This window comes from Periophthalmus magnuspinnatus, chromosome 14, assembly GCF_009829125.3.
Source record: "Periophthalmus magnuspinnatus isolate fPerMag1 chromosome 14, fPerMag1.2.pri, whole genome shotgun sequence".
Classification (NCBI taxonomy): domain Eukaryota; kingdom Metazoa; phylum Chordata; class Actinopteri; order Gobiiformes; family Gobiidae; genus Periophthalmus; species Periophthalmus magnuspinnatus.
Window position 1 is genome coordinate 30,312,412 of NC_047139.1, and position 21,784 is coordinate 30,334,195.

The 21,784-nt window shown below is 38.3% G+C and overlaps 1 protein-coding gene across 1 annotated transcript in view; it reads right to left on the reverse strand.

Moving 5' to 3' along the window:
- LOC117381009 (protocadherin Fat 3) overlaps window positions 1–21,784 on the reverse strand; it is a 79,804-nt gene that overhangs the window by 19,295 nt on the left and 38,725 nt on the right. The window contains 23 exon segments of the mRNA XM_055226402.1: window positions 189–345; window positions 2,082–2,235; window positions 2,623–3,148; window positions 3,889–4,046; window positions 4,122–4,250; window positions 4,854–5,102; window positions 5,701–6,005; window positions 6,267–6,544; window positions 7,560–7,757; window positions 8,657–8,800; window positions 8,992–9,129; window positions 10,116–10,330; window positions 11,058–11,271; window positions 12,798–12,976; window positions 13,712–13,945; window positions 14,448–14,601; window positions 15,881–16,077; window positions 17,240–17,627; window positions 17,713–17,847; window positions 18,327–18,779; window positions 19,993–20,213; window positions 21,245–21,428; window positions 21,499–21,606. Coding sequence (XP_055082377.1) covers window positions 189–345; window positions 2,082–2,235; window positions 2,623–3,148; window positions 3,889–4,046; window positions 4,122–4,250; window positions 4,854–5,102; window positions 5,701–6,005; window positions 6,267–6,544; window positions 7,560–7,757; window positions 8,657–8,800; window positions 8,992–9,129; window positions 10,116–10,330; window positions 11,058–11,271; window positions 12,798–12,976; window positions 13,712–13,945; window positions 14,448–14,601; window positions 15,881–16,077; window positions 17,240–17,627; window positions 17,713–17,847; window positions 18,327–18,779; window positions 19,993–20,213; window positions 21,245–21,428; window positions 21,499–21,606 — 5,118 coding nt within the window.

The window sequence follows — 21,784 nt, forward strand, 5'->3', positions numbered from 1 at the left end:
TATCAACTAAAACACTAAATGCCTGCTTCATTTTATGCTCATTTACGCTTGATTTATGAGGCTATCGAGGAGATTTTAGCGGCGATGGCCAATATTCAATCAACCCAACGAATCACAATACATAATTCTAAAGTAATATATGTGTATGTATTGTATATTGTAAGTACTGTAGTGTGTGTAAGTTGTACCTGTGTGTCGTCCAGCAGCTCTCCAGGTGCCTCATCGCTGCAGAGCTCGCCCTCAAAGCCCTCGGAGCAGTTACAGAAAAACGAGCCAAAAGTGTTGATGCACTCTCCATTATCACTGCACTCCTCTTCATCACATTCATCAATATCTTCATTACATCTGCCGACAAGTACAGACAGATAAATGGCTACGAGAGGCACCATTAACAATTATCATTACACAGGCTAAATGAAGGTGTTATACTCATGGATGTATCTATTCTTATTGCTACACTTTTACAATGGTAGTGATTAGTGAGATTTATTGCAGTAGGTACGACCTTTTAGTGTTGTCATGATACTAAAACTCAATACTCAGGAAAAGGCCCTATACTTGACACTGAATTTGAGTGTAATAATTATATTAAAAAAACACATTCATTTACATAACAGGATGCAATTCACAACAAGAATCACAGTAGGCTTTAATATTATAACGTAAACTTCTCTCATGACTCAAGACCATTCAGAAACTATTTGCTGAAGGTCCATTTTTGTCCTTTTTATGTAATATTTTTGCATTGTTAACATTCAAATGCATACCTAGTTTCAACACTTTTGTTATATTGATTAGTACCAGAGGTTTTACAGTCATTCAGGATTATTGATCAATTTGTACATGTCTTTGTACTAATCTTCAAATTAATTTATTCATTAATTAAATTCTAATTCACTTTTATATTATGATATGATTAGTATTTTTGAGCTGCTGTAAGTTTTTGATTCGGTGTAACATTTAACAAGTCCAAATAACAGTAATAATGATATAACTGCTGGTCATCAGTAATTGTTCTTATTATTCCTGTTTGAGTGCACTTTTCGAGGTCTTGCTAGAACTGCTGTTTTGCTTAAAAAGACATGGGCTTCTGTTCAGTAGCAGTGTTACACTTTCACATCACACTTGTACATATCTCATCATTTCATGTGCGGTGTCCTGCAGGGACATACAGAATGCATGTGTTGCTTTTCAATTATTGTTTCCAGATAGAGTTAAAGGGGGGAAATGTGCTATATGAGGCAAAAAGCGCCTACAGCGGCATTCTTGTAGTGCCATTATGTACGAGCACTTGACTGACAGAGATTACGCTTGTCATATGTCATCTGGGATTCTCATAAATATTTTACATACTAATAGATTCATTTTCAAACTCTTTTTTCCTTAAGGGCAGAGGGATACTGAAGACTGTCAGAGGAGCTGCCACTTCCCTGGGGCACACATATGCACTTTAACTTGGACATTCATCTAGTATGCACTATTTAGGGTGCACTTGCAAACCATTTAAACAATAATAAAGCATTCAGTTGATCAACTATCTGAAAATATACAGCTCCAAACTTTGCTGCTATAAATTTCATATTCACCAGCTGTATCTTAGAAGCTTAGTAGTAGTGGTTCTTTTCCAAAAATGTTTTAAACCTAAAATATGTGCTTTCAATAAATATGTGCACATTTGTTTACATTCATACTGACTAAAGCATAATCACAGTTTAAAATTTAAGGAAAACCTGCCCCCTTGTGGAGACTTGTGAACTACTCGACACAGCACTAGAGTTACGCAGACAATTAGAGGTGTAATTAAAACAGCAGAGAGAGAATAATTATAGGATTTCCACACCTAAAGTATTTGGAATTAAATTAGAAGCACTAATTAAATTCATAAAGAAACACAGAAAGCAACACAGCTGGGAGCAAGTGCTAATTTCTATGGATGAATGGATTTTATTGAGTCATCTTCCCATAAGTGACAGCAGATCCGTGTGCACATGTCTCTTGTCCAGCATGTAGTTTTCCACAGTGAGTAATTAAAGCCTAAAGCATCAATTAATGTGTGTGGTTGCAGGGGTCTTCTTACTTACATAAGACCCCCCAGTCCTTTGGGACAAGAGCAGAAGAATGTGTTGCCCAAAGGCTTACAGTCACCGCCGTTCTGGCATGGGCTTGGCATGCAAGATGTTAGCTCAACTTCACAGCGTCCCCCAGTGAAGCCTGCACTGCAACTGCACATGAAGCCTGTTGGACAAGAGGAAAATGATAATGAAACACTCAGTGATCAAGTGCACGGTTTTGTAATCGTGACATGTCACAATGAAATAATGCAGTGACATATAGTTTTTAGATATTTACTCAGCAATGAAAAGGTCATTTTATATTTTTTTAAAGTAGAATTTATATCATATTTGCTTAAATATGGCTTTGTCAAAGTATATAAACCTTCTGCCTTAAAATTGGAGAAATTCTATAAGCACAAACCTTTTATGACAAATAATATAGATGACTTAGAAAAACAATGTGTTTTTCTCCATCTTTTTATGCATTTAATTAGTGTTGTCACATTAACATAAAAGTAAACAAAAGTATAACTGGCACAGCTTAAAGTAAAAGTGACACATTGCAAACCTCCAGAGGGCAGACTATTGCAGATGGCGCCGTTGAGGCAGGGCTGACTAACGCAGGGGTCCGGGTACAGCACACATCCCAGTTTGACCTCGCTCACTCCGGCTATCTCTGCGTATCTGCTCCTCTTGTTCTGTAGTGGCAACTCGTTCCCGTTCAGCGTCAGTGAACCAAGGCAGCCCTGAAAACCATCTTGGGCTCTAGGTGGAGCCCTTGTCACACGATCGCCAAGTTCTCCCTGACCCCTGCTTGGTCCAGGACTTGGCCTCTCCCCTAAACTGTTTGGGGGTCTTACTTGGGCCCCGAAAAAGAAGGAGGAGTCTGGAGCCAAAGGCCAGAGGCGGACAGGAGCTCTGGCAGCTCGCCGCCGCTCCACGTAGCTGTCATCTAAAGACAGGAGTGTGTAGTTCCTGGTCAACTCAAGCGATACAGTGTGCCACAGACCATCATTTATGGGCCGTCCGGAAATACCCATAATGCCTAGAGTGTTGTCACAATCCAACTGGAACCACAAGCGACCCCCCTCAATCTGTCAAACCCGAAGAAAAGATTAGCTATTTAAAAGGACAAAAAAGACACACTTTTGTCTGATATATAGTTATAATTTAATGTAAAACTGTCCAGTGACTTCAGGCTTGTAAATTGCAGAGCTATTTTTCCTCTGCAGATGTCAGGAATGCAAGAAATGAAAGATCACTCAAACATGCACAAATTACTCCAAATAAAGGTTTGAGTAGGTAAAAGAAAAGGGAAAACAATAATAACATGATTAAGATCTAATATGTCTCCTTTAAAGCAAACCTATTTGACTTTTCAGAGCTTTTATAGTTGTTTCCCCTCACCATTTACTCACTGAAGTTGGATTTAGAGTGATTCGTACATGTTTCAGTAATCTTTAATCACTTATTTTCAAGATGCCCTATTGCCAATCAATCCCCTGCCTCCGACACACATCCACTGTACTTAGTGCTCCAATTTTATTTTCTTTATCAGTGACATTTGCTAGCATAATTTGCAGATATTCATCGGAGGTGCCGACAGCTGAACGGCTCTTTGTTGTGATGATGTTTATGGTGACCTCAGCTCCTATTGGGAAACACAGTGTTCTAATGTGTCAGCCAGTGGACTTCTTTTTTTATTAAGTCATTTTAGATGAATATTGCAATTTAAAATCCATGGGTGTCACAGATTATAATTACATAGCAGACACAAGCATGCGCATGAGACATAATGCAAACATACAGTAACGAATGATCAAGACAAAGTTACCTTAAGCATTGTACAGGGATTAACCCGTGTGAACATGATCACCCCTCGTCTCTGAAGGGTCCGTATCCTCAGACCAAGTTTCATTTCACCGCTCTGACCGCTCTCCGTCACTCTATACTTGATGTAACTGTTTCCAGAAAAACTTAAGGAGGTTTGACCTGTGGTAAAATCATTTAATGAATCTGACACATCAAAGTGCAGAGTAGTTAGCTAAGAGTATGTATGTGCTGTACCTGCACAGTTGTCCAGTCTTTCAGTGAGACACTGGCAGACAGATGGTGCTGTAGGACCAGAGCGCACACACTGCATGTCTGAAGGACAGGACTGGCCATCACAGAGTTCTACTGGAGTGCGACACATCCCTCCTGTAAATTAAATTGTGTATTACTATTATTACAGAATATACTACGCAGCCCTTCCTACTAATATCTGAAGACATTGTAGAACCCGCATTATTTAATAACAAGATGGACAATACCACTGGCACACCAATTAAAAAGGCTATGCAGATTAAATAACTTTGACACACTGACTCAAATGCTTCACATGAAAGTTCTTTGACATAACCACAAGTGCAAACAGAAATCTGTGGCAAGTACTGCTATGTGACATCCTATTCTCATTGTGCACTTGTTATTGTGAAAGTTAATCATATTGTTATGATTAACTTTCATTTACATTGTTTAATTATATCACCATTCCTCTTGTGTGTGACCAACTTTATTACATTATACTTTCTAAATGAGAAAAAAAAAAAAAACTAATCCTAACACTAACATAATGTGACATAAAATTTTAAATTTAGCTTCTTCAAAGTATACACTGAATGTATTTGTTTTACCTCTATCATTCTCACAAATCACATTTTTTTCTTTTAGTTTTACCTGAATTACCTAAATAACCACAATTATTTAACCCAATAATTCTCGACCCTAGTGCACTGTGGTCATTGTGTACAAACGTACCAGGACAGGTGCATATCTCGGTTCGTCCAAATCTTGGTGCCACCAGGCTGACCCTCTCTGTGTTGTAGGTCACCAGAGACGACCCATCCATCACTAGACTTGACTCACACACTTGGTCTCTACAGTCCAGATCTCCTGAACAAGCATTGCTCAAAAGCACAGCTCCGGACAGCACTCCTCTGATCTGCCCTTTCAAAGATGCTTCCTCCAGCTTTACAGACATCTCCGGTTGTGTGAAAAATCCACTGCCTGCAAAAAATGAAAAAAAAAGCACAAATTTATAGTCAAAATTATGACCAAAAAAAGCTTCAAATGGAAACTACTCATGAGTACATGTTGCCGAATAGCCACTTATTATCATTTATGTTGTAAAGATCAAATGCATTCCCTGGCTCCCATCTGGTTTCTGAAATTATCAGATTATTGAAATGTCATCTAATCAGTTACATCTGATCTAAGTAATCTGATTTCTTACTAATTGTTCACACCTGTGCCGGTTTTGACAAGGACAATTTTGTAAAAAGGGCAGTCTAATGTGGCAAAGACAAAAATGAGAAAATGTCAAAGATTTAAAGAGTGATTTTACAATTCATTGAACTTTGTCTTCTAAATACAACACTTACTCTAAAAATCCACATTAATTATCAGATTTCCTTTGGGCATGTAAACACACACCTAATTATAAGTGGTTTTATGAAGGGCAAATGCAAACACCACATTGTTGTGCTCATCAGCAGAAAATATGCAATAGAAGTTACAGGCAATAACACAAAAATCAATCAGTAGTTCGAAATTGTACAAAAATTACCCCCAAATATTATTTAATTAGTAATCAGAGATATTTTACTACCTGCTGTTTCTGGTCTTTCCAAGGACCAAAGCAGATCCACATCAGGCGTCCCAATCACGGGCTGTATACTCAGAATGTGCAGGGGGTCTGGTTGTCCCGGCGACCACTTCCAGCCGGTTATCCCACGCAACATTAATTTTATCTGGCCCAGGTAGCGGCCGAGTAAGTCCTCCGGGGACAGAGTCCTAAAGCGCAGGGTCAATGCACTGCGTAACAACACATCTGTGATCTGCTCCACCACCACTGATACGTCAGCGATCACAGCGAACCGACCGTCACTCACTGTGGCATTCATCTGGTACCTGTCCATTTTTTAAGAAAGAGTTGGGGGGGAAATGGAAAAAGAAAACATAACTACTGTGTCTATACATGTGTCTTGTAAGATCTCTAAGATTTTTTCTCTTTTCTTTGAATTTTTCCATGTCAAAGATGGGTGGTATTTTCAGCAGTTGACAAAAGTTTAGTTTAAAAGTTCTGTTAATAATGTTGCACTCATAAAAAGAAAACTGAAAATATTGCAGAGCATATTTATCTCATGTGACCTCATTTTCTGACACTCGTACCTGCCCGGCTCTACTCCCGGTAGTGCTATGATGCTGCCGTCTTGTCTATTTATGCTGAACATGCTTTTTGGAGGAGACTTCTGGGTAAAAGACAGGACATCATTAGGGTCTCGGTCTGTGGCGTAGATCTGACCGATGGGACCACCTTGAAATGTATCAGTCATCATCACAATAAAGATTTCGAGGGGCGAGACAGCGGGCTTGTACTGGCTGTTTCCAATGACCCTTAAGAAGAGCCAGGACGAGGTAGTAAGGGGAGGCTTACCGGAATCACTTGCCTAAAAAGGAACACAAATTAATTTCCTAAAACTTTAGTGTTGTAATTATTGTGAAAAGAATAGAAATGCAACGTAACATAATAGTCACAATTATTGATACCATGAATAAACAGCAATTTCACTTCCACTTTGTCACCACTCCTCAAGTATGTGACCAGCTTTATGAAATCAAACTTTCTGAATGGCGTTAATGGGACATATTAGAGCCAGATTAAAACAAAAAACTCAATCTTGACATCCCTAAACCTGGTAAATGTTATCATACCAAAACTGTCCTTTAAACTACTATTGCAGCCACGTTATATTTATTTCACCTGACCTTCTATCTGGACTCAGATCCATCAGCACCTTTAGTTTGCACCTCAAACTCATTAAAAAGTTCCAATAATATTTGTATAATATACAAACAGAAAACATACAAATAAAAAGTCTGTCCTAATAAAACTGCTGTCCTAAGGCAAAAATCCATAAAACCATTTCTCTAAGAACACAACAATAACTGAACTTTCTATTTATTGTGAATTATTTTCTCTGTTTTATATCTTATAATATACTGCCTTTGAACATTGCTGTCAAAAAAATGTACAAATAAACGTAAGCTACAGTTAAAACCACAATAACCAATATTTTTTCTCCAAAATCTCACATGTGCTTTCAATGACAAATGGAAGTACAAAGAGATGTCTACAATAAACACATCTAACTCCTTGAAAAGATCCAGTATTATAGCTGAAGACTGGTGCTTAGTTGGTACAGAGAAAAACCCACAAAAAGACAGTCCTAATAAAAGTGTTGTGTCCCCAGGCAAAAAGCAATGAAACCAAAAGGACAAGCCTTCCCTCTAATTCCAATAGTCCAATAGAATTAAACAAGACCACATATTTAACCTTGTGACTCCCATAAACGGGTTTAACAGCTTACATTAAAAAGACTGAGGCAGTAATGAATAAGACCTAACTAAACTCACAAGTGCATCGCTCCACAGGGCTTTTTCAGGATAACGTTTTAGTCTAACCTGTATTTCTAAGATGAATTCTCTTGGTGAATCAGGACCAAGCACACGGCTGGACCTCAGGGTGCCACTCTGATCTAATGTGAAGAAGTTGCCCTCGTTCCCAGAAACAATGCGGAACTCAAAAGGAGGGCCGTTCCTGGCTGTGTCCTTATCACTGACGGACACAGTCTGGAGAACAGAACCTGCGGGTTGGTTTAACTGGAGAGAAAGAGAAATTATAATGTTTACTTGGATAGTTGCTCAATAGTTTGTGTTGGACAAACTAAACATATTTGACTGTAGATTTGATAATATAGTATAGAGTTCATTTGACTCTCTTATCTGACCAAAGACCTGAAATATGCACTAACCATTTTTTCCTTCTTCTGGTATTCCCACAGCTTATCATGTGACTCTTGGTGAATCCTTCCACAAGCACCATATTGGCTTGTGATTGTGTTTCCGGATTCAATTGCGTTTTTATGTAATATTTATCAAAGCTGTCAAAACCAATTATAATATACAAACACACAGTTTAAACTACTATTGGTGCCACCACAGTCACTGGCTGATTTGTTTTTGTTTGCTTCGCCAAACTGTTCATTATTCAACTGAGTCAATCCACTACAGGCTGAGCAATTTTTGCAATTGAGGAGTCATTTTGTATGGCCCAATTTTCTGTCATTTGTTGCAGCTTATTTAGGGTGAAATCTCTGTTGTTATTTAAAATTCTGTGTTGTGAACAACTACTTATTTGCAGCTGTGAATATATTGTTTTTTCCCCACTACTGATACGTGTTTTTTCAAATGACACAAGGCGTAAGTAATAAATCGAACTTATCTCACCGTTTGGCTCATTTGGCTGTCTACATTAATGCCTTTCAGTAGAATTTGTGGAAAGCTATGTGAGGCATTAAAAAGTAAAATGATGTGATATTGTATTGTACACATTTTCACCAGATAAGATAAAAAGACAACTTTGCACTTCTTGACAGGGAATGACTATTTTCATTTAAATATGTGCGTTATTATTACCATTGTAACACATGAATCAATTTTACAACTGTTGTAAAATGTATATATAGATTTGGAGAGTGGTCAACTGTGTAGAACATTACCTGTATAATAGCTGTTGAGTTGGGAGGCATGAAAACTGGAGCGTTGTCATTTACATCTGCAATATCAATATTAATTGTGACAGTGGACGACATGGCAGGGGAGCCGCTGTCAAAGGCCTGCACAGACAGAGTGTACCGGGGCACCTGCAGACAGTAAAGAAAGATCCACCACAGTCATTTATCCAGTCAGCCATGTACTGTAAGCAATTCTGTCACAGTTGCATAATATGGGAGTGTGCTAGGCGCGTGACCTTGAGCTCTTCTGCCCGAGCTGATGAACCAGTAAATTGCTATTGATTGTTTATGAGATAGTGCAGACAGAGATTTATCCTTACTAGTTCTCTGTCAAGGCGCTTATTGACTTTGAGGAGGCCCGTCACGGGGTCAATCCAGAAGTGGTTACTCCGGTCTCCTTTCATTATGGAGTAGGTGATTCGACCGTTAACCTGACTGTCCAGATCTTCGGCCAACAACTGACAAACACAAGATAGGAGTAAGTAAGGCTTGTAGTAGTAGTAGATACGTGGCTGAAACAACACTGCAAAGATCAGGTTTAACATTACCATTACCAACCGTTTGACTATCACTGGTTTTGAAACTAACCAGAAAGATTTTGTTTACAGGGCAATTTTTCTCACATGAACTAAAATTAGATACAAACATTTGCGATATGCTGTTTGTGACCATTCATATTACTGGTTTTCAGATGCCATTGCAACATTCTATGGGCCAATAATATTTTAATAGTGATTTTAGTGAGTTTTAGCATCTGGTCACTAATAGAAATGATCAGGTTCAACATTTTTGAACAATGAGAATACCACGAAAACAATAGAGCTCCCCATCTGAGAGTATGACATCAACACGTTATAGAATATGTTGATAATATGCATAATTTCATACTGGGGGTGTTCTGCATGTATCTGTATGGTGAAATATTCAGCAGTTACCACAGAAACACAATGCACACATTAGCAATTACTGCCAAAAACGTTTTAAGATAGTGTGAAACCTCAAAAAAAATACAAAATGGATTTAAAGAGCACATTTTCAGGAGCCTGTGATCAATCTGAGTCTTTATGGTCCTGTTAAAAACTGTTAGCTAATGCTAGGTAGGTTGTGAAAGTAATTTTATGAATGAGAGACGTTTTTAACAGAACAAATTCAGCTCACCTGTTCAGATTGTGTTCAAATAAAGCTCAGAATAAAATCTAACAAGTCTCAGACAAAACATAGCTTACAGTTAGCATCACAGCCCCAGGGAATGTTGATTAAAACTGCAACATATTAATAGCATTTTTTATCTGATTGTGAACTGTAATCTTACATCCTTAGCTCCACTTCTGTCCTGTAGTTATTGCCCATTGTCAAAGCTGTAACGTGTTCATTTTGCAAACAAAACGCCCATCAGCGTCATCGGAATGTGGTCATAATCATTTTCTTGTTTTGTGATAGTTACCCTGGTGACCGTTTGTCCAACAGCTGCGTCCTCACTGACTAGGACGTTGTATATGTCCTGACTGAAAGCGGGAGCGTTGTCGTTGACATCCATAAGTTCGATGGTGACCATGATGGCCGTGCTCAGAGGGGGGTTCCCCTTGTCCCAGGCCTCCACTGTCAGGTAGAAATCCTTACACACCTCGAAATCCAAGTCGTCAGCCACAGAAATGGAGCCTACAGATGTAAACGTTTGTGTAAAATAATATAAATACAATTAAATATGTCACAAAGGCATATTACTCATGGTTTAACTATATAATGTTGTGTAATGTTACTCATTTTTAATAATACACATTGGCATTGACTTATTAGTTTGTCAGTGTAGTTATATAAAGGTGGTGTGACTTATCAGAAAGTTTCATAATGTCAATATCAGGACTAGGGATGCCATGATATCACATTTTTGTGTTATGATTACTGTGAGAGGAATTTAACCACATAATCTTGATATCTCTATACAGGATGCTTTCTTTTTTTTGGCTGTACAGTTTGAGGTAGAGCCAGTTGTACTAATGCCAGAGACTGCAGTAATGGAACAAATGATTAGTTTTGGTGATTACGATTGTAAGATCTTATTTATTAGATTACGTTTTACCATCTTTCACTCTTAGACTAGAAAATTTCTGCTTTGTGTCCAAGAGAGGAACAATACCTTTAAAAGTGAAAGATTACCTGGACAGGGATCAATTTAGTTTTTTCTACTTTCAAAGAGTCATCCAAGGACAGAATGCTCTCAATATATCCCTTGTACCGGAAATGGGAAAGATAATAGGATAATAACATTCACTTTTCCCCATCAGTGGTCATAATGTTATGGCGTCAAACTGCATATTTAATGAATTTATGGCCAATGTCATTTTGCACTGAAGCTTGAAATAGCCATAGTCTCCTTAGTACTTACCCAGTATTCTGTCTATGGCAAACTTGCCCAGCTCATTGCCGGACCGTATGCTATATGTGATCTCTGCGTTTGGCCCGATGTCCACACTGGTCGCTAGGACACGTGTCACCTCTGTCCCCACGGCAACATCTTCAGGAACTGTGACTGAATAATCCCTCCTCTGAAAGACCGGTGCATTGTCATTCACGTCCAGCACTAAAATGGTCAAATCCACCTGGGGGAGGGATAAAAAACAGCACTATTGAGTTTCTTACTATCTGCTATCAGCACTGCCGGCTATGGGGCACCGGTGTCAGGGAGACAGAAGGGCTATAAACATTAATACAACTACTAAACACTTTGCTAACAAGATGAAGGACTGGGGGAAATCAATTGAGTGATGTGTCCAGGGAAAGCCAATAGCCAAAGCAACATTCAGGGAGTTTATTACAGCAGAGAGAGAGGGTACACTGTGCTACTGACCAAGACAACAGTGACAATATAAAAGAGATAATAACTCAGGGGCACTTCCTAAGATTTAGTATAGGCTCTATTTCTATGCTTATCAAGGTAATTTAACAGCCCACTGGGACTGTTTCATCACAAAGTCAATTGGTCAAATTGTGTTTTTACAGCGAGGCATGTGGTCTACATGCACAAGAAAATACTCACGTACCCTTTTTATTCTTTCATATTCATCTAAAGCAAATCATTAACATAATTATGAATAACCATTATACACAACATTTAACATGAACTATTTACATGGAAAAGGTTCATTTTGCATAAGGTTTTATTTAAGGTGCACAATATGAGTTTTATGAGTGTAAGAGGGCAGTACAGAAAGCTCCCCTGCCCCTCAGCAAGAAGGTTTTTAAGATTAATTGGAGTGGGAATGTCCTCTCTGTTACTGTGAGTTATTTACAAAAAAACTACAAAAAACTACAAGTTGCAGGAAAAGTCTCCTCCCAACTGTAACCCTGAACAAAACTAAGTGGAAGGTCAACAAATTATTAAAAACAATGTAAAAGTAAAAATATGTAGTAAAGTATGTTTTATGTTGTCTCTTCAAATTAATGCATTAGTTTCAAGTTTTGATCATGTTTTGCTCTTTTATTAGTGCTATTACAAGTTCTGCCTTGGAGACACTTTTATGCTCCTCACTTTAATTACATATTACAACTTGTCTTCAGTGAAATAAAACAACAGGCACGCTGGGTCCTGAAAGAAGGACTGTTTTATGATACTGATTATAGCTTATGCACTGCTTAGAAATTATATTGGACAAAGTTAGCAAAGTCATAGTGTACCAAAACAAAAATATGACAGATTTATCCAGCTATAAAGCCATGATATAACCTCATTGTGAGGCCTAAGTTGCTCTAATCTTTTGCTTTTATCACCTTTTTAGGTTTCTTCTATAGCTCTGTTTCCTTCTCTATAACTGTCACCTTCCCCTATGTGGCCCATCTTGTTTTGGTGAGGCCTTATCTAAATTAAAATCTTAGCTTTCCTTATCTGATCTCGGCAGTCAACAAACATGTTTTTATTCACTGGTTTGTGTTCTAGTCATGCGTAAGACCCGAAGAAAAACAGATTGCAAATAGCCTGGAAGATGCATTGCTATCTACATAATCTACATTTGATTATATGGTGCAAACATTATAGACATGCTGATGTGCTGAAATGACTCTACAAAAGGAACTAAACGAGCACAGTACACAATATTATCAGGTTTTAAGTGCACCCATTACCACTAACCTGAGAGGACAGCGCCCCCTGTTGTCCTGCCTGGTCATTTGCTTGAACTCGGATATGGTAAGAGTCACGGCTTTCTCTGTCTAGAGGTCTCTCAAGAACGACAACTCCAGAAATAGGGTCAATGGAGAAGAATCCACTGACAGAATCCACCAAGGAGTAAACGATTGTGCGGTTGAAGCCTGGGTATTTACAAAGATTAAATATAATATTAAAATGTCAGTAAATGGCAAACAATATACTCAAAGGCACACTATGTAACTTTTCTTTGGTCTGCTTGACTTCATGGATATGTTATAGCTTTGTCTGGGGCAGTATGGCACATTTATGTTTGTGGAGAAAAGCAGGTGATACCACCAATCCAAGTTACAGGTCAGAGCTGTGGAAATGGTGAGAACGCTCACATGAAAATTCATGTTTTTCAAGGTGCTTTTAGCATTCTCCTTTATCACAGATTCAGTGCAGGAGCTGAAGCTTAAACCATGGATCTTTTTGTCAGTCAAAAATGCCGTAATAATAAGAGTGAACCATTGCTTCATCCTTATTGAGTCTGCAACTGGGAAATCACTTGTTAAGGAATGAAAACCTTGGGGCAAATTGGCACTGAGAATATATGCCAAGTCCACACTAATATCACTTGGCCCTTTTCTTACCTTGTTGAAAATAACAAAGTTTGAGTCAAACTTTGAGGTGAACTGTCTAAGAAATTAAACAACACAGTTGACAAATCGACAAAATCAACCTCTGAAAACTATATATAAAGCCACAGAATGTAGCTATTGCCAGTTGTTCACCATCTCTAGACAATGACCCCTGTGCTTTATGTGGACTATCTCTCTCACTTGAATGGACTCACACGACACTGCTCTGAAAAACTATTTGTCAGATTAAGTATTCACCAGCCTCTATAGTCTCACCTTCGTCCGGGTCACTGGCTTGGAGGCGTGTGAGCAAAGCTCTGGGCACGGCACTCTCGTACACGCTCGACATGTAATGAGAGGAGGAGAAAGACGGTGCATTGTCATTCACATCCAACACCTTCAGGGAAATGTCAGAGCGGCAAAACAGGCCTCCGCCATCTGTTGCCTGGGCGATGAGACGGTAGCTGGGTGTCACCTCACGATCCATTGTGGTGGCCGTACGGAGCTCACCTACAAATACAAAATGAAAGTTAGTCTACTGTAGTTGGTAATAGTAAGTAGGAAGTTATTTGTGCAGAAGCTTTATAACTTCAAACACAACGTAACTTAACTCAAAGCACAAAGGTTTGTCAGTCATGATCCTACACTGTGCAGGTGGACAATATATCAAATTAATGATAATATTGTGAATGTTGTTTTGAGAATATACAAATTTGAATACCAGGTACATTGGCATCAGGTATAAAAAAGATAATTAATATAAAAAAGTATATATTAATGTTTCAAATACATACATAATAATTGAAATGTATCCACTGTAAGAAACCCATGTATTGCATTTAATTAGGAACAGGTTTAAATGTTCGGTCACCCTGTTTTTGATGTTGTACAAAAGATCATATCTCGATATTTAAAGCAAGGTGCCACCTCAAATCTCACCTTGGAAAAAAAAATGTAGGTGAGGGTGTGTTCAGTCACCCTTGTGTTGTTTTCCAAGATAACACAAGATTACCTGTGTTTGCATCCATGTAGAAATCCTCCACACCAATACCAAACAGTGAATATTGGATCTCTGCACTTGACCCTGAGTCGGCATCTGTGGCTCCAACCGTCAGTATTCCTTTGTTAGTAGGAATGTCCTCGGGAAAAGACGCAGTGTAGACCGCCTGGGTTTAAACATGAAGTATAAACAATTAAATTACATTTGGCTATCTAAAACATTTGGTTATTTCAATGCTTCAGCAACACAGAAATATACTACTCTGCTATGTGCCCATTATATTCACTGACAGATGCAGTACTGTGCCCTTTGTAACTCCAGTTCTACTGGATAGTGCCTCTGGAAATGACCTTGCTGACCTCAGTATTTCAACATAGACACAATGAACCAACGAAAAGTTACAATGGTTTGTCTACAGAAATTACTGCGGACACAGAGTACAGAGCAGTTTTACACACCAGGCACAAGCCATGTTAGAATTCAGTTAAATCTATAAGAATAATCTACCAGTTCACCGTTGTTCTTTCACTGGGCTACTTGTAAAGATACTGAATCTTGCAAACAAGGAATAACCCACAAAAGCAATTAACCATGATTAGAACTATTTTAAGATAGGACATTTAGAACCAAGCAGATGCTATAGTACAATCTTGCCAGTGGCCTATCTTTTGTAACACAAGATGGATACTAATTTGCCAAATGCCCAAACATGCTCATTATTTTAAATTTACATAATAAATTACACTGACAGTAGAATTCCAAATGGAGTCTTTATCAGTGATTTGAAGCCCAGTTTAAACACCAAATACCCTCACTGGTCTCTCAGAACAGAGGGAATATCAGAAAAGAGCAGAGATATGGATGATGGGTTTCAAACAGAATTGGTGAAAGTTCAATGAAAAGTGAGACACTTCCTCCACTAATAATTTGAAATTGAGGAATTGTGGATTACTGTTATATTCCCTGAGGGCTGCATAACTCAATTATCTTTTTTTTCAAAGTTGAACTGCTGACTCTTATCTGGATTGTGTTTTGTAATATTTATTGCATTTACCATCCATTTCTGGATGGTGGTTACTGTAAATTTAATTAACTTTTCCCATTGTATGAATATCGCATGCATCACAGCCACATGCCCAACAATTACACCTGAATAAATGTATAATGTACTTCTTTTTTTTGCCTGAAATATGCATGCAATATGAAATATGAAATATGCATGCAGACATGCAGACAAGCAAGTAAGTCCAGACACCCAGCACAAAAGTTACATAGTGCACCTTTAATATAAGAATTTCAGCAGCTCATTTGAAAGACTAATTATTGCCCTCTTCATAAATTGGACTGCTTACTAGAGTTTGCGGTACACTGTCTCCTCATCACCACCTTTGCTTACACAGTCTGCTTTGTGTTTATTCTGTGTTTAGTGAGTTTTTGCTCCAGACCTGGTTGCAGATGGGGCTGTTGTCATTGGCATCCATGACAGTGACTTCCACAGCGGTGCGAGCCACATAGAGACCGTCGCTCGCAGTGATGTTGAGCAGGTACACGTCTTGCTGCTCCCGGTCCAGGATCCCGCTAACATACACCTTCCACTCGCCCTGAACTAAAGCCAAACCAAACACGCCTCGCAAGTTTCCCCCTAGAAGAGAAATGCACAGGTCAAATCTATCTGAATGTATGTTAAAGCAAAGTTTGGACATTGATACACAGAGCAATGCTATCTGATTAAGTTTAGACACTGAGAAAATAATATGTAACTGACTAGTGTTTTCCTGTCCAAACTTCGTTACAGTGGCAGTTAACTAAGTTTTTACACTAGAGAAAAAGTAAAACTACTTTTTTAACTTAAAATTTCAATAAAAAATGTACCATTCATTCATTCATTCATTTTGAATTGCAACACATTATGCTTGTATTTATATTTTATACAACAGCATCGTCACTTCTGACTTGGGGGTTTCATTACATTTGACAGGAGGCAGTTTTATTCATTCAAAAAGCATCCACTCCTTTCTCCAGCTGCCAACAAGCACGAACATGATGGAGGTCCCAATCAATAAACATCTATCTTCACAAGTTTGAACGCAGATCGAGGTAGCTGCTTTTCAAAGCATAAAATCTGACCTTTTAAACAACAACTTTATCAGTGTTTTAAATCACAGTCACGATCAGAAACCTAACATGAATACAAAAGACTACACTGCCTTTAATGTCCTTAACCTTGTTTTACACTGATGTTGTACAGTTCTATACTAAAGTTTAACTCAGGTGATGGATACATTATGCTGTCAACTATGAGTTTTTGTACAATTAAAAAACAGTATGTTTATTTGTTTTAAAATTAATTTGAGGGGATACATGTGGTGGGACTCCAAATATATAATACAAATATAATATATGTATAAATACAAATATTATTGTAGAGATATATGTTTTTGAACAATAATCCACCTTTCTTAGACTAATACTTCTCTTTCAGTGAACTTGCAGAGTGTTGTAAGTGTCAAGTCATGGTCATAGCAATTGATGAGTTTTCAATTTAGAAAGTGCACTTTTGCCTTTGCCTTAGAGGTTCTTGCATGCTATGTGGTACTTAATATAGAAATTAGGGCACCAATAAAATGGAAAAGGTTAGTAATATATGAGAATTAATTCAGAAAGTGACCTTTAATAAAACTTTTATTGAGAACAAAGTTTAATTTCTAAGTAGCTCAACCTTATCTAACTGCACAGTGAATGATGACTTTAGCGGGCGATATATCAGGCTTGATTACATGGGCGTTGTGCTGTAATTTCCTCACCGGTGATGTAGAAGCTGACCATTCGGTTTTGGTCCGTCCCGTCACGATCTCTGGTTTTGAGGACAGCCACCACCTCCCCCAGCGGGTCACTCTCCTTCACTGCGCCTCGGTACAATTCACGCTCAAACTGGGGCGGGTTATCATTGACGTCCGACACAGTGATGGTTACGATAGTTGTAGAGGATAGTGACTGCGCTTCTCCCAAATCTGAGGCTACAACTTCAAAACTATAGCTGGAACAAAATTCATGGTCCATTTGGCTCAGTGTGGTGATCCAGCCTGTCTTACTGTCAATGGCAAATGAGGCTTTTCTGTCTGTGCTGGTGAACGGGCGAGTTTCCTTTGTTAACTCTGAATTGGTTAACATAGCCCCAATGCTGTACGTCACCTGTAGTCAAAATATATTTTCAGTTTCAACTAAGTAAGTCACATTGCATAATATTGCACTACAAGGTAGAATAAATATTCTAGACCTGTCCATTGGAGCCCCAGTCTGGATCAAGCGCTCGTACTTGCACCACTCTGGTCCCAACAGGCATGCCCTCCATTACAGTGGCGACGTACGGGTTGGTTTCAAAAATGGGTTTGTTGTCATTGACGTCAAGTATCTGAGAATAAGCAAATGGTTTACAAAAAATAAAAAGCAGCATTTTTATTCATACATATGTATCAACTTTGTGCTACTTATGCTACATGTGGGTATTATCCAACAAATACAAAACATCTAAACTGATAGATAAGCGCTTGACTTTACAGCATAGTCATAGCATGGTAACAGGATGGAAATAGCATGCGATTATGATAATTATATGTAAAAACATTGAAAAAAGGACCCTTCTACTGTATGTCATTCTACTTTATTTCATGGTAATATGAATACTCCCAACGCCAACCCAGTTTTAAGGCTGTAAATTATCAGGAGACGTGGTTATAATATACATTATAATGTATGTATTGTATGCAATATACATTTCTGCCTCAGTATCTCATATCATGCCCTTTCCATCATATTGCCATGCTATTACTGTGCTGTAAGGTAAAGTCCAGATGATATTTCTGGTGTCATTTCATACCCTCCTTAACTAACCTTCACCTCCACATCCACAGTAGACACAGCCTCTATTAGATCTCTTCTGGTCGTCGCAGAAACCTTGAATCTAAAGTTGCTGACCTCTTCATAATCAAGAGGCAGAACCAGTCGAATCAATCCAGTCTCCTTCTCCACTAAAAATGTCCCTTCCAGGTTACTGTCCTTTGTCTCTCCGGCTATGGCAGTGAAGGACCCAGTCTGTCCCGCGCCCATGTACACCGACCCCAATGCTGTCCCAGTGGAGGTGTCCTCTGGGATGGTGAAGGAGTACTGTGGTTGGCTGAAGGAAGGGACAAAAGCATCTGGTGGGACCACGTGGATGAAGGCAGAGACCAGAGAATGCTTTGGGGGAGAGCCACCATCTGTAGCTTTGACAAAAAAAGACAGGACAGTCCCCTGTAGATGGTCCACAGTGCTCTTGGTCATCATCCATCCACTGTCCGCCTCCACCTGTGAAAAAAATAACACAGCATTATTTGGTACCTTCATTTATGCTAAAGTGTATGACAAGTTAGACTACTACTCACTAAAACAGACATAATTATAAAGATTTTACAAAAAAAAAAAAAAAAAAAAAAAATCTTCTATAGTTTTTCTAGATTTTGATTTATTTTTTCCCCATTTTACCTCAGATTGGACACAGCAGCAGGTATGACATATGGAGAGGTCATTGAGTAACTCTTAACTAGCAAACTGTAATGTTAACAAAGGCCAAAACTTAACTGAACAATAATTAGAATGTAAACAATACAAACAAATTACAACACCAGAAAAATGCCGTTCTTGCGTTTTAGAAGGAAATCTGCTGTTTATGACAGATCGAACTCACCACTACTTCCTGCATTTGTGTATTCTTTTTTTGCAACTTTTATCTACAAACTGCCACTTGGCCGATGATAAATATTTACCACAGGAACTATCCCAGCAAGCCAAGTAATAATGAGAAAAAATGAAATCCTGTCATATGCGTTGAAAGTATGACAAGACAATGTTTTATTTGTTTATAATTGGATCCCTTTTCCATTACCAGGACCCAAGGGGCAGAAGCTTAAAATTCTATACATTTAAACGGCTCGAGTTTTAATTTTAGCTCATCCATTTCAGGAATTGCCTCAGTAAATCATGCACCTTCAGCTAGCGCTACCATCAGCCTCTTTATTCACAATTCTTCCTCTATACATACTTGCAGAATGAGTAAAAAATATATCTATTTTAAACCAATACATTATTTAGTTTAATAGTGTTTGCTCATACAGAAGAGCACTGGCAGTTTTATACTCAGCTGACCCATGCATTTCGTCAAGAAGCAAGATATTTCGCTCATATTTCTTTCACCCTTCATATTTCTTTCGATCCATAAGCTTAAATTTTAAAAGCCAAATCACAGTAGTATACAGTAGATAGTATATATTTAAAAATATTGGGTTGTGTTCTTTGACAGTTTAAAATGTTGCTTATTTTGACTTGCAAATGATGATGACTTTTGAGGTCATGAAATGCGATGACATTGTCTAGATCAACATTTGAATAGCCACAATAGATTTGTCAAACAATGTGCTGCCCTAATATCAACATCTATTACCCTTGTGAGGATGCAGCTGTGCCAAAAATGTTATTGGCAAAAATGTGATATAAAAGTCCATTAAACATCTGATGCACTGACCTCCAGCACATCGACTAGCGAGAGCCGCGCCTCACTGTACAGGGAGTAGGTGATGCGCCCATTAGAGCCAGCGTCCGGGTCTGTGGCCTGGATCTGAGTGACCAGGGATCCTTTAGCCACGTTAGCTTTAATGCTCATCCTGTACTCCACTGCCCTAAACCGAGGGGCATTGTCATTCTCATCAGTGAGGACCACCCTGACTGTGCAGAAAGAGGCACGGCCTGCAACAGAACAAAGGAATGGAGATGGAAGCTGCCGTCAAAAATACATGAAAAAGATTAAACTGGCTTTCTTGTGTTATTTCAAATATGCCATAGAAGTGTGTTTATCTGACAGGTCCAGCGTTGGTATTTGTGATGTGTTAAATGCCAAAGTGAAACAAATAAAATATATCTTAGACACAACATGAGGCAGTACATGTTAAGCATAGTGTGATTTAGAGATTGTGTTACTTCTTTGACATATAATCTTAAAAAACGGTGTTCTATGAAAGTGTTTTGATTAAGAGTCCGTCCACCTTCATGGAGATGTTATTGCTGTGCCTAAAATGTTCCACAGCATGACATTAAACCTATCTATCTACCTTGCCTTTATTCAATTATTACTGTTTTGTTTTGTTTTTTTCCTTAAAAAAAAATGTATAGCCTACTGTGAGCGGGCTAGCACCTCCACAGATACCTGTAACTGGACCAGTGCCATCACCTACATGTCTTCATGGAGATAAGTTTAATGCCAAACTGTAGAACATTATAGGCAAACAGGTGGCACACCCTCCACCTTAAAAGTAGCATAGTGTACTTTTAAAATAAAAAGGGAAGTTTACAGTCTCCATGTTAGATTGTCAAGTCAAGTCAAGTTTATTTCTATGGCACATTTGAAAGAATCTAACAAGTTTCATCAAAGTGCTTCACAACAAGAAACACAATGTTTATTATTTTCAGTACATAAATAGTGATTATATATATATATATATATATATATATATATATATATATATATATATATATATATATATATATATATATATATATATATATATATATATATATATATATCACCGTTCATTTTAACACTGGTCTCAATATCATTATTTGTTTCGACATAGGCACCTGCAATGTCCCGCCTTCACAAAATAAATATCTATACAACTATGCACATAGTACAAAATTAAAAAAAAACAACAACAAACATAACTGATATTGAATTGATAGTTGAATTTTGAACACAGTTTTTACAATTCAATGGCCCTCACCTCCTCCATCCAGGGCCATCACGGTCAGCACCATATCTTTATTCAGGGGGTTTTCTCTGTCTAGCTTCTGACTGGATGAAATAACTCCATCGGCATCAATAGTGAACTGAGTTTTTCCCAGGTCATTCACAAAGGAGTATGTGATCTGACCATATAATCCTGAGTCCTCATCAGTAGCCAGGACCTGGGGCACAAGCAAAGCATTCGCAGTTAGTTTAGCCCTGCAGCAGTGAACAGAGTTAAATAGGTCGTACCTGGATGACCCTTGACCCTGGAGGTGCGTTTTCACTGACCTCAGCTAGATAGAACCGCTGGCTAAAAACAGGACTGTACAAGTTAGCTCCCAAAACACGGACGATAACCTAGAGAGAAGAAAATATCACTTTTCATTTCTGTTTTTGAGCTGTTGGAAAGTAACAGTATTCAAACTTCTCACCTTTGAAATGAATAATAACTACACATAGTCAAAAATATACAGTACTGATTTGCTTATGAGGTCAACAAGGCACGTCAGTAGCAGTCGCAGTAGCCTTTCCAAAC